At 38.3% G+C, this 13,401-nt stretch overlaps 1 protein-coding gene across 1 annotated transcript in view; it reads left to right on the top strand.

Annotated features, from left to right (window-relative positions):
- CD274 (CD274 molecule) overlaps positions 1-13,102 on the top strand; it is a 34,954-nt gene extending 21,852 nt beyond the window's left edge. Inside the window, 6 exon segments of the mRNA XM_008568647.1 lie at positions 1,578-1,830; positions 3,364-3,433; positions 6,413-6,497; positions 6,500-6,664; positions 12,946-12,990; positions 12,993-13,102. Coding sequence (XP_008566869.1) covers positions 1,578-1,830; positions 3,364-3,433; positions 6,413-6,497; positions 6,500-6,664; positions 12,946-12,990; positions 12,993-13,102 — 728 coding nt within the window.
- Positions 13,103-13,401: the final 299 nt, after the last annotated feature.

The following is a 13,401-nucleotide window of genomic DNA, read 5'->3' as shown; positions in this document are numbered from 1 at the left end:
GTCTTCAATAGCTAAAGGGTAGATTGAAAGTATTCACAGTAAAGGGGGAAAGAGCACTGAAAGGTTGGAGAACTGGAAATCATATTCTCCTTGCTTTGAAATTTTGCATAGGTGAGGTTTGAATTTCTAGATAAATTGCAATGCATAAAAAAACATGAAATAGTTGAGAGGATTTTGGTGTGATATTTTCTCCCTGGCTTCTTTTGAATGTGCAGTACAAGTAATTAAATTTAAAAATTCTCATCATAGTGACTTTTTTTCACTTGACTTTTTTTTTTTTTTTTTTTTTGTCTTTTTTACTGACCGGTAATGGGATCGCAACCCTCGGTGTTGCGCCCGCACTGCGCTCAACCAGTGAGCGGGAACCGGTCTCCACATGGGATCCGAACCCTGGGTGGGAGCGCCGCCGCACTCTCAAGCGGCGCACTCTCCAGTGCGCCACCGGGCCGGCCCTTTCACTTGACTTTATATGGCTCTAGGCTATTCAATGAAGGTACTGAACTTCCAAATTCTCTGCTGCATTTCCAAATTTACAAATCAGTCATTGGCTGGTTATTAGAAGACTATTTCAGTTAGAACTGCCAAGTCCCATACTGTCATACTGTGTTCAATTATTGAGTAAAGGAGTCTCCTTTTTGTGTTTTCTATAATTAGGTCATTCCAGAAAGTTGAGGATATTTAATGTCTTTACATTCACAGCCTACCATTGTGGAATGGTAAGACACCAAATCCTTTCATCATGTTTTATATTTTAAATAATTAACCACGAGTTTAAAACTGAAATAATAATTTTAAATGGATGTAGATTTTTATAGAGAGAATATTCTGTTTTGCCTTCTTTATTTCACAAACAAGTCACCTGTGTCATTGTGTAATTGTATAGAGAATATAGGCAAACTGAATGAAACAAAATTAACCCATTACTCATTTCCCAGGGTAACTACTGAAATATTCTGAGAAAATGGCCCGTATGTATACTTTTATTCATTTGTTTTAAACAAGGCCAGGGTCATTCTATCTATGTTGCTCTGTGACCTGCTTTTCCTGATGAAGATATTCAAAGGAGGAATTTTAGTGTACATGGAAATTGTCAGGGTAACACAGTGCCAGCATCATCTTGAGGCCCTCCCAAAATCTCCTTACCCCTGCACCTCTGGCCAGAGAACTCATTAAAAGTTTAGGGCAGTAAGAAAAAATGACTATTAGAATCTACCATTCAGACTAGGCAGGAAGCAAATAGATGTCCTAGTCAAAGGAGTTCTGAAGATGTCTACATAAAACCAAGTCTCCCTGGTTATAAGTACTCCATCATCATATGATATGTCTGTGATAATGTATGTTTATGAATTGGGGGGTAACTTGTTTAACTAATTTTATCATTCTAACTCAGGGTAAGATATAGTATCCCAAAACATGTTTCAAGACCACTGGATAAAATACATATTTTAGGGAAGTTAAGTCATTAAATATAATTATCACATAACTGACCAGATAAAGTCATCGTAAACCCTATACCCATTTTGTAAATGTTTTGAGAAATTTTCCATCTTCTGAATACTGGTCATCTTTCTTTTCAGCATTTACAGTCATAGTTCCAAAGGACCTATATGTGGTAGAATATGGCAGCAATGTGACAATCGAATGCAAATTCCCAGTGGAAAAACTATTAGATCTGGTTTTATTAATTGACTACAGAGAAACGGAGGATAAGAATATTATCCAGTTTGTGCATGGAGAAGATCTGAAGGATCAGCACAGTAGCTTCAGACAGAGGGTCTGGCTGTTGAAGGACAGACTTTTTCTGGGAAATGCTGCACTTCAGAGCAGGATGCAGGGTTTTACTCCTGAATGATCGGCTATGGTGGTGTGGACACAAGTGGATAACTTTGAAAGTTAATGGTAAGAATTGTTATGATAAAGAGGCCTGACCTTTATTAAAAACATATCCCATATTGAGAACTTTTCATTGCTGAAAGTTCAGAACTACTTTTTGACAGAGCAGCGGCAGTCTGTAATCGTTTATTTATTCATTCACACACTCATTCAATGAGCATTTTCTTGAGCACCTCCTATATGACAGTCACTGGAGATCCAGAGCCAAACAACATAGGGCCAGTTTCTACAGTTTGTGCAGTTTCCCAAAAAATAAATTCCTTGTGTTTACTTTTTTATTATTTTATGAGTAATGCATGCACTTGTAAATAATTTAGATACTATGGAAGGGAATAAAATGAATTGCAAAAGTGTCCCTCCTCCCTTCACATCATCTTCCATGGCAAGCAAAGATAGTCATCACTATTACTATCACTATTTGTAATAGTAATCACTATTTGTGTGTGAATAAAAAACTTTTTTTGTTCTTCAACTACTATTTTCTTATTTTATTAGTTCTGCTACATCTTCGTTCCTTTGAAACTCTCTATGTCGCACCCAAATAAATATAGGAAAAACAAATCCAACTGTAAAGGTTCACATTCAAAAAGACTTGAAGTCAATCTATGAAGGCAAAAAATAATCATATTAAGTACAAAGGAAACCATTCTTCCTTAGAGACAGTATAAGCTATGCTCACTAGACATACATTCATCTTGAAAATCTATACCAATGTTATCTCGGAGTGTTGAAGAGGAACTGTGAGTGTCAATTCCTGGGCACTGACCCACATATATGTCATAAGGTCACTTGAGTTCAAGGTTTGGGGTAGGCACTAGGAAGTACAGAAAAACACCTTAGCTGACCACCTCTGCTTGCATGATTGAGTTTCATAGAATTGAGAGCTGGAAGGATCCCAGGCATGAGCTGCTAATCCAAACTCCCACAAAGAACAGAAATCCCCTGAAGGATCTTCTGCTCATCTGCTTCCCACGATAGCATCCCTGTCATTTGGACCACCCTTCCGTGGCCTGTTGAAATTATTCCCTGGTATTGAGTTGAAATCTGCTCTCTCTAGTCATGGTTTTGAGATTATCTGCCTCCTTCTTTTGTTTACATGATGACCTTTTAATATTTGACTAGAATTAAATCAGTTCCCCTTGGTCTTTTCATTCCTAGAGTAACTACCATCAATATGAAGGTCAATAACATAAGTACAAAAAGTTTAAATTATCATAAAAGATCCCTAATAATTATAAACTCAAAAACAAAATTATGTAGGGAACAGGACAAATGCATCCGTTTTATGGTTTATTTTTGTCTCTGATTCTGGCTCAGTTAGTGCTATTGTTGTCAAGAAAATTCCACTTGTCTTGTGAAGTAGATTTAATTTTCAATATATTTTACCACACACTTCTGCATTCATGACATTCATGAGAAAAAGCTTGGGATGTGGTGGTTCATATTTTCAACTTTTCTTCAATCCATCAGTAAATATCAGGCATCTACTATGTTGCAAGGCATTGAAGAAATGATCAAGCCTTCACGCCATGAACAGCCAGTATTGCTAGATCTGGGATGGGGAGGAAGAGCATAATCCTGGCAGGCAGGAAGAAGCAAGCATGGAATGTAAGTTTCTGCTTCCAGAGAAGGTCTCTCATCAGCCTTTAGGGAGTAAACGGGGAGGAGACAGCTGTCCCTGTAGTGAGGAAGAATTTCTTCTAGGTCATCTGGGCTCCCTAATATCCCTTGTGGACCTGAAGTTTCTGTCACTATTATTGTTCAGCACAATAGAAATCCTCTTGCACTGATGTTTTTTCCAAAAAGAGGTCTTTGATGGAGCAAAGCAGATGACCAACCAGGGTTGAGGATCTGATTCATTTGACCATACCATTTTGTATCATAAATTACTAAATTGGCATTCTAGTCCCAATCCACTTATTTGCATACAGTGGTCTTGGGAGTTGAGTTGAGCCATGCCAAGAGTCTGAACCTTCTGCACTGAGAGCAAGCCAGCCACCAAGCTTTGATAGCACTGAGGCAGTATCAACAATAGAGCTTTACAACTTAAGGAAGTAGAACTCCTGAGTCACCTCCATATGCAAATGATTTCACAGTAATGCTCTTGGGCTTCTCTTCCCATCACTGCAAATTTGTGGTAACACAGCTTCCCCAGAGGGAGTTTACTCACCATGGAATTTTAAAGGTGAAGCATTTCAAAACTGAAATTTGAAAGAGTTTAGTTTTGGATTAACTCAATTATCATTGTGACTTTGGGGTTATTGCACCTTTTGTGTTTGTTAGTTTGAATACCAGACTCTGAGGCATCTAACTTTTAATTGAAAATGCTTTACCTTGACTACTGATCCTAATAGCATGAAAAATGAAATGTGTATTTTTACTTTCAGGATCTTAAATGGGATTAGGCAGCCGAAAAAAAACAAAGTGTTGTTTAGTTATCTTGATAAAGCTACTTTGATCATACAGACCAAAGATTAACTGCGGTCATTCCCCACCAACCTCATCTCTCCCCCAAATTCCCCAGCCCCGTTTAAGTGTTCTCTATAGCATTTATTCCTATCTAATATATTCTGTAGCATATCATAGAATTTTGCCATCTATTTTATTGTTTCTCTCCTGCTTCTAAAATATAAATTCCACACGGGCAGGGATTTTTGGTCTGTTTTATTCACTGTTGTATCCCTAGGGCTTGACATATAGTAGAGTAGTAGTGTGACAAGAGCACACAAAAAGTATTTGTTGAATGAATGAATGATTTCCTCAAATATGATAGCCTAAAATTTTGGAAACATGAACAGGTTTGGATATGTGAAATTTTATTTCCAAAACTGTTCATCAGGAATTCTCAGCACTTTGTAAAGAGTACCAGAAGAGTATATTTAAGCAGTAGTAGTAAAAAGAGGAAGAGGAACAGCTCTACTACAACTACTACCCACTGCTACTTATTCTGTGCTAGCCCCTGTACTAAGCTTTTTGCCTATATTAACTCACTTAATACCGAAAATGACTTTATGGGGTAGGTGGTTGATCATGTCTCAAATGAATTTTTTTACATTTTACTATCTCAAACCAATTATCTAAACTTTAATTAAACTTTCTTCCTTGAGTATAATAACTATTTAAATGACTTATTAAAATACTCAGTCACACACAACAATCACAGCAATTCCTTGATTTTGTTAAGACGTGAACAGATATGATGTTGATGGGGGGGAAGGGAGAGAGGGAGGGAGTAAAAGGAGGAATTAGTAAAGGGACATGAAAATCAAATATATTGTATATTGATAAATTAAAATAAAATAAAATAGTCAGGCACAGAAAGACAAATACTGCATGATCTTATTCATATGTGGACTCTATAAAAAACAGTTCTCATGGAAGTAGAGAGTAGAATAATGGTGGTTACCAGAGGCCAGGAGGGACAGAGGTGGGGAAGAAGTGGTTGACTAACAGGTACAAGACTATGATATCTACCCTAAGCAAACCGTTGTGCAGTATGTGCATGTATTGAAACAACACCTTGTACCCCACAAATATGTACAAGTAAATGTTAAAATGTAAAAAAGTAGTCAGCATAAAATGTTAAAAAAATAAGTATCATAATGGGATACCTTAGATGTAATCCTGGAACAGAAAGAGGACATTAGGGAAAAACTTGTGGAATGGAATAAATTATGGACTTTAGTTAACAGTAATGTAATAATATTAGTTCCTTAGTTGTGACGACTGTACCATGGTGATGTAAGATGTTAACAATAAGGGAAAATAGATAGGAATATACAGTATTCTGTATATTCTCTGAACTATCTTTGCAACTTTTCTGTAACTCTAAAACTATTCTAAAATAAAAAGTACATTTAAACTTTAAAAAGTATCACCAGGAACATGTACCAATTTTTACAAATGACATAGTATGTATGTTCATATCCAATTTCTAATCACTGACTTAAAGTCAAAAAGTGAATGGCCCATCAAAATCAGATTTTCTGTTTATCAAATAAAGTCTAAGAAAACATGGCCTGCCAGCTGAAGTTCCTGTTTACAAAGACAACTTTACAACAACAACAAAAAAAATCCAGAAATAAATTTTAAATTAAAGGGGGTCCTATGTAAAAGCAATAGCACTTGAATAAGAAACCTATAAAGATTAAAATACATGGAGAAACATATTTTATATTTGCATTGAAAGACTACTGATTTAAAGATGACAATTCTCTTTAATCTATACATTGAGTTTGAGCCCAGTAAACTTACCAACATGATATTTATAGTAAGACAGTTGTTCTATACAGCCCAAACTCAGCCCAAATTTGAACAGAAAAGTTCAGGCAGAGCTCTCAGGGGTTCCCCACTGCTGAGGCATCTGAACATTAAACTTATTTCTCTGTGAATCAGCCTTATTTAATACTCTTTAATGTAGACAACACCAAGCCACATGTCTAGTTCTGTGCTAAGCAAGCAGAATCCCTAACTTCTTTTTGGCTCATGACTTTGCCCCATACTGCAAAATAAACGGAAGAATTCCAAGGATCCAGTCACCTCTGAACATGAACTAACGTGTCAGGCTGAGGGTTACCCCGAAGCTGAAGTCATCTTTACAAGCAGTACCACTGAGTCCTGAGTGGCAACACCACCACCAATTCCAAGAGAAAAGAGAAGCTTTTCAATGTGACCAGCATACTGAGAATCAACACAAAAGCTAATGAGATTTTCTACTGCACTTTTCAGAGATTAGGTCCCAAGGAAAACAATATGGCTGAGTTGGTCATTCCCGGGTAATATTCTGAATGTGCCCATTAAAATGTGCCCAACACTGTTTCCTAACACATAGCATGATGCCTGCTAATCATAGTCATTCAATGTTTGTTAATAAATGAATGAGTGAATAACACTATATTTACAAAACGCATCTTGCTTGCCCACCTCCAGTCATCTAAGTTATAGTTAGGTAATAAACATTCAGCAAATATTGATTGAATATGCCCTACATGCCAGGCATTGTATTACACATTGGATGCCCATAGAAGAATAAGACAAAGTTCACACTCTCCAGGAAATAGATAAGAAAAAAGGCAATAGTTCAATGTAGGAAATGTTCTTATAGTTGGGGAACCTGGGGCAATACCAAAGAGGAATACAGTAGTCTGCCCTTATCTTTGATTTTTCTTTCCATGGTTTCAGTTACCCCCATTCCATTGCTCTCCCAAAATAGGTGAGTACAATACAAGATGTTTTGAGAGAGAGAGAGACCATATTCCCATAAATTTTATTACAGCATATTGTTATAATCATGAGTTTTAAAAAAATTTTTATTGAAACACATTGATTGTACATGTTTATGGGGCACAGAGTTGCATTTCAATACATGTATACAATGTGTGTTGACCTATTCAGGATAATTAGCCTATTCATCTTTTCAAAACTTCAAGGATATTGGTCTATAGTTTTCTTTTTTTGTTTGTCTTTGTCTGATTTTGGTATCACAGTGATGCTGGCCTCATAGAATGAGTTTGGGAGAACACTCTCTGCTTTGATTTTTTGAAATATTTTGAGAAGAACTGATATTAAATCTTCTTTAAAAGTTTGCTAGAATTCAGCAGTGAAGCCATCAATCCTGGGGAGACAGTTGATTACTGATTCACTCTCATTACTCATTATTGTTCTATTTGGGTTTTCTATTTCTTCATAGTTCAGACCTGGTAGGGTGTATGTGTACAGAAATTTATCCATTTCCTCTAGGCTTTCAAAGTGTTGTTGTATAGTTGCTCATAGTAATCTCTAATGATTCTTTGTATTTCTGTAGAATCAGTTTACTGTCTCTATTTTCATTTCTGATTTTTTATATTTGTGTCTTTTCTTGGTTAGTGTAGCTAGTAGTTTGTCAATTTTGTTTATCTTCTCAACAAACTTTTCTTTCATCAATCTTTTGTAACATTTTTTGGTCTCTGTATCATTTAGTTCTGCTCTGATCTTTATTATTTCTTTCCAGCTACTAATTTTAGGGTTGAATTGTTCTTGCTTTTCTAGTTCCTTGAGTTATGATGTTAGGTTGTTTATCTGGGATCTTTCAACTTTTTTGATGTGAGCACTTATTACAATAATCTTCCCTCTTAGTACTGCTTTTGCAGTATCCCATAGGTTTTGGTAAGTTGTAGCTGTATTTTCATTTGTTTCAAGGAATTTTTTGATTTATTCCTTTATTTCTTCTTTGACCCATTGTTTGTTCAGGAGCATGTTATTTAATTTCCATGTATTTATATAGTTTCCCAAGTTTCATTTGTTGTTAATTTCTAGTTTTATTCCAGTGTGGTCTGAAAATATACTTAATATGATCTCAGTCTTTTTAAATGGAGAATGATCTGTGTGATGATGAGAAGAAAATATATTCTTCAGGTGTTGGATAAAATGTTCTGTAAATGACTGTCAGGTACATTTGGCCTAAGGTGCTGTTTAAATCCAATATTTCTGTTCTAATTTTTTGTCTATATGATCTGTCCAATGCTGAGAGAGACATGTTAAAGTCCCCAATTATTATTGTGTTGGGGTCAATCTCACTCTTTAGATATAATAACAATTGCTTTATATATCCAGGTGCTCCATTGTTGGGTGCATATATATTTATGAGTGTTATATATTCTTGCTGCATTGATCCTTTTATCTTTATGTAATGTCCATCTTTGTCTTTTTTTATCGCTATTGATGTAAAGTCTATTTTATCTGATATAAGTAGGGAACTCCTGCTTGTTTTTCATTTCCATTTGTGTGGAATATCTTTTTCCATCCCTTCACTATTAGTCTATGTGTATCTTTACTGGTGAAGTGAATTTCTTGCAGCCAGCGTGTAGTTGGGTGTAGTTTTTTAATCCATTCAGCCAGTCTACATCTTTTAAATGGGGAATTTAATCCATTTACATTCAAGGTTGTTATTGAAAGGTATTGCCTTATTACTGCCATTTTATTAATTTTTTGTGGTTGTTTTATATTTCTTTTGTTTCTTTCCTTTTTATTGTTTATCTTTGCTGTTTTGGGTTTTTTTTTTTATTAATAAGACACATTTTCTTTCTCTTTCTCATTTGCATATCTGTTCTATTAGTGGTTTTTATTCTTTCTCATGTTTGCATGATGACAATTATCATTCTTTTGATTCCAGATGTAGGATTCCCTTGAGAATTTCTTGTAGGGCCAGTCTTGTGGTGGTAAATTCCTGCAGTTTTTGTTTGTCTAGGAAAGATAATATTTCTCCTTCATTTCTGAAGGATAGTTTTTTTGAGTATAGTATTCTTGATTGGGAGATTTTTCTTTTAGCACTTTGAATATATCATCCCACTCTTTCCTGGTCTGCAGAATTTCCGTTGAGAAGTCTACTGTTAGTCTAATGGAGATTCCCTTATAGGCAATTTGATGCTTTTCTCTTGCTGTCTTTAGAATTCCTTTCTTGTCTTTGACTTTTGACAATTTGACTACAATGTGTGTCAGGGAGGTCCTTTTTGGGCTGAATCTGTTTGGGGATCTTTGAGCTTCTTTGATCTGGGGGACTATATCTCTCCCAATACTTAAGAAGTTTTCAGCTATTATTTCATTAAATAGGCTTTCAATGCCTTTTCTTTTCTCTTTCACTTCCTGTACACCCATCATATGGATGTTTGTACACTTAAGGTTGTCAAATAGATCTTGTAGGCTATCTTCATTTTTATTTATTTATTTATTTATTTATTTATTTATTTATTTGGTCCTACTTGAGTTGATTCATAAAGCTTTTCTTCTAGTTCAGAAATTCTTTTGTCTGTTGCTTAAGCTCTCAGTTGTATTTTTTATTTTGTTGAATAAGTTCTTGAATTTTAGAATTTCTGCTTGTTTCTTTTCTTATAGTTTCTATCTCTTTGTTGCATTTCTCGTACATGTCCTGCATTGCCTTTTTTTGTTGTTGTTGTTGTTGTTGTTTTGAGGTTTGGGTTTTTTGTTTTTGTTTTTGTTTTTTTTACTTTTTGTGATTTCTATCTATTTTTCATTCATCATATTGAGCTTCCTTAAGATTTTCATTTGGTATTCCTCTTCAGGCATTTCACTGGTTTCCTCTTGTTTGGGGTCTGTTATTGGAGAATTATTGTCTTCTTTGCCAAGAGTCATGTTTCCCTGTTTTGTTTTGTTTTGTTTTGTGCTCCTTGTATTTCTGCATTGATTTTGGGGCATCTGATGGTGTAGTCACTTCTTTTAATTTTTGCAGTATTTTTTGAGGGGATATACTGTTACCTATAGGAGTGTTCTATATTAATAGTCATTGTATTAGTACATTTTGTGTTGCTGCAACAATACCTGAGACTGCATAATTTATAAAGAACAGAGGTTTAATGGGCTTATGATTCTGGACAGGGACATCTGACTTGGGCCTCAGGCTGCTTCTATTCATGGCAGAAAGAGGCAGTAGCCAGAGAGTACAAGCAGATCACACAGTGAGAGGAAGCGGGAGAGAGAGGGGAGGTACCAGGGTCTTTTAAACAACCAGCTCTCATGGGAACCAATAGAGCAAGAACTCAGTCATTACCTGTCCCCCAGGGAAAACATTAATCCATTCATGAGGGACCTGCCCCCATGACTCAAATAGCTCCCAACACTGCCACATTGGGGATCAGATTTCCACATGAGTTTGGGGGGAGACAACACATCCAAACTCTATCAGTCAGGTTGGGCAAAATAGGTTTGGTTGTGGGTGAGTGTGGTAGTAAGTGCCAACTCTCCCCCTGTACCCTTTCCACTGGTACAGGCAGGCCCCTGTGTCAGGTGGGACTCTGAGTTCCTGGGGAAGGTGGGTGTGGATCCAGGCAACTGGCACAGGGGACTGCCACAGTCCCTGCTCACAGTCCGCTGGGGCTGGGGTGGGGCTCTGAGATCCCAGGGGAAGAAGGGTGGCCAGCATGCTCTCCCTACTCTCTGCTGGTACAGGCTGGTCCACTATAGTAGGTGGGACTCTGAGTTCCTGGGGAAGGAGGGCATGGATCCAGGTGACCAGTGCAGTCTCTGCTTACTGTGCCTTGGGCAGAGGAGTGGAGGACGTTGAGTTTGGGTGGGGTTCTGAGCTCCTAGGGGATGGAGGGCCTGGGTCCAGGTGGCCAGCTTTCTCCCCCCATGCTCTCTGCTGGGAGGGCAGGGCTGGGTCAGTGGGACTCTGAGCTCCCTTGGCTCCTATCCCAAAATGGCAATGTCCAGCAACAGCCCAGGACCGAGGGGTGTGGGGGGACTCAGGTGTACTTCCTCTCTGGAAAAATACAACTGTGTGGGCTGTTAGCAGCTCCCTACACTGTGCTCACTGCCCATGAGTTCCATGCAGTGACTTCACAGCCTAATTTGCAGGCATCTGTGGTGGGAGCACCAGCCGTCAACCCCTCCCCCGCCAATAGATGTTGACAGAAAAGTCCAGGTACGTCAGAAAAAACAACTAAAAACTGGATAGAGAAGTCAACCAATAGGAAAAGACAATCCAGGATGATCTTGAGAAGAAAAAAAACCACCAAATTTAGAAAGTTAAGGAGATGTTCCTACTAGGATATGAGTCCTAAGGTGCTGGACTGGCCCTCAGTAAGAGCTAGATTAGTGGGTTCCTGCCATTTAAAGCTGTTTAATGGCAACTTATTTGTGGAGTGACCTAGAGTATCTCACTTAACTGCTCCAAGTCTGTTTCCTCATCTGTAACTTGGGTATTTTTTTTTTAATACCTGGGATGCCTAACTCATAAAGTTGTTTTGAGACTCAAATAAAATATATATGAACAGGGCCGGCCCGGTGGTGCACTGGATAGTGCGCCGCTTAGGAAGCGCGGCGGCGCTCCCGCCCGAGGGTTCGGATCCCACATACAGACCGGTTCCCGCTCACTGGCTGAGCGAGGCGCGGGAGCAACACCGAGGGTTGCGATCCCGTTGCCGGTCCCCGGTCCGGTGCGGGGGCAACACTGAGGGTTGCGGTCCGTTGCCGGACACGGAAAAAGATAAAAGATTAAAATATATATATATATATATATATATATATATATATACATATATATATATATATATATATATAATGCAGGTACTCAGACACTGCTGTGTCCCACTGCTCACCATCAGTCCGGTCCCACTCGGCTCAACTGTCAACTGAGACCCATTATCCTTAACTACCTAGTTCAAGCTTTAAAGCCACAACAGCAGCCTGACTTTGTCTAGTAGCTTACAGTTTACAATATATACATATATATATATATATATATATATATGAACAGACTTTGTAAACTGTAAGCTACTAGACAAAGTCAGGCTGCTGTTGTGGCTTTAAAGCTTGAACTAGGTAGTTAAGGATAATGGGTCTCAGTTGACAGTTGAGCCGAGTGGGACCGGACTGATGGTGAGCAGTGGGACACAGCAGTGTCTGAGTACCTGCATGCTGTGCGGCGCCTTTTCCTCCTGCATGGGACTGCAGACAGAGAGACTGGTGAGAGGGGCCAATGACTAGAGGTCCAGAGATGTCCAAACTGCAGAGAAAGATATGATAACAAGCACTGATCCCAATTGTGACCACAAGAGGTGAGGAGGTGGGAGATGCTTAGCTGTGCTGTTGGCCCTCCATCTTCCACTGTGGGCCATCTTTGCCATGTACAGTGGGCTGTTGGCTTCTATATTAAAGAATGCAATAGGAAGTAACATAATCAAGGCTGCCATTTAGTGTTAAGCAGCCGTTCCCTGTGGTACTATGGTAAGCACTTTACAAACATTAGGCTTGCAAGATATTTATTAGCTTCCATTTTGTAGCTGGTTAAAGGGCTTGCCCACAATCTCAAAGCTGGTCAATGGCAGCAGAATTTAATCCCAGGTCCACCTGTCCAAAGCCTGGGCTTCTACTTCTCCATGCTGCTCCCATTTTCTTGTCAGAGGTATCTCACCATTCCAGCCATTCACTGGCCAGGAACTTTTAGTATTTAAGAAAATTAACCTAAATCTAACTTAAACTTCAAGGATGATTATTTTCCTGACCCATACCCATCAAAATTTTTCTTTAGTCTGTTTCTTTTTGTTTTGTCTTGTTTTTCAGAACCACCTAAGGTATTTCCCTCAAATATGAGGACTCACTTGGTGTTCTGGGAGCTGTCCTGTTGTCCTTTGGGGTAGCATTGACAATCATTTTCTGTCAAAGAAAAGGTGATATTTCTTTTATTACAGTGGTCTCCACTGGGGATGTAGGATGATGTCTGAAAGTGTTATTGCCCTGATGGCACTTAGTGGGCAGAGCCACAGATGCTAAATATCCTGCAACATGCAGGACAGAACCACATAACAAGGAACTGTCCTATCCAAAATGCTAGCAGTGCCTCCGCTGAGAAACACTGATTTATAACATGCTGCCCTCCTGTTAGCCTTCCCTTCCAGGGCCAACTTTGAATTATGCAAAGTGGTTTTTAGCTGTATCACTGTGTGAATCATGTACCACCTCTTCCTTCAGTACTGCTCATTTCACTTTTCTGCAGCATCACCTACATTAGACGGC

Source organism: Galeopterus variegatus, unplaced genomic scaffold (genome assembly GCF_000696425.1).
Source record: "Galeopterus variegatus unplaced genomic scaffold, G_variegatus-3.0.2 Scaffold427, whole genome shotgun sequence".
NCBI classification, from domain to species: Eukaryota; Metazoa; Chordata; class Mammalia; order Dermoptera; family Cynocephalidae; genus Galeopterus; species Galeopterus variegatus.
The sequence above is the reverse complement of the archived record's forward strand: the minus strand, read 5'-3'. Positions and strand labels throughout refer to the sequence as shown.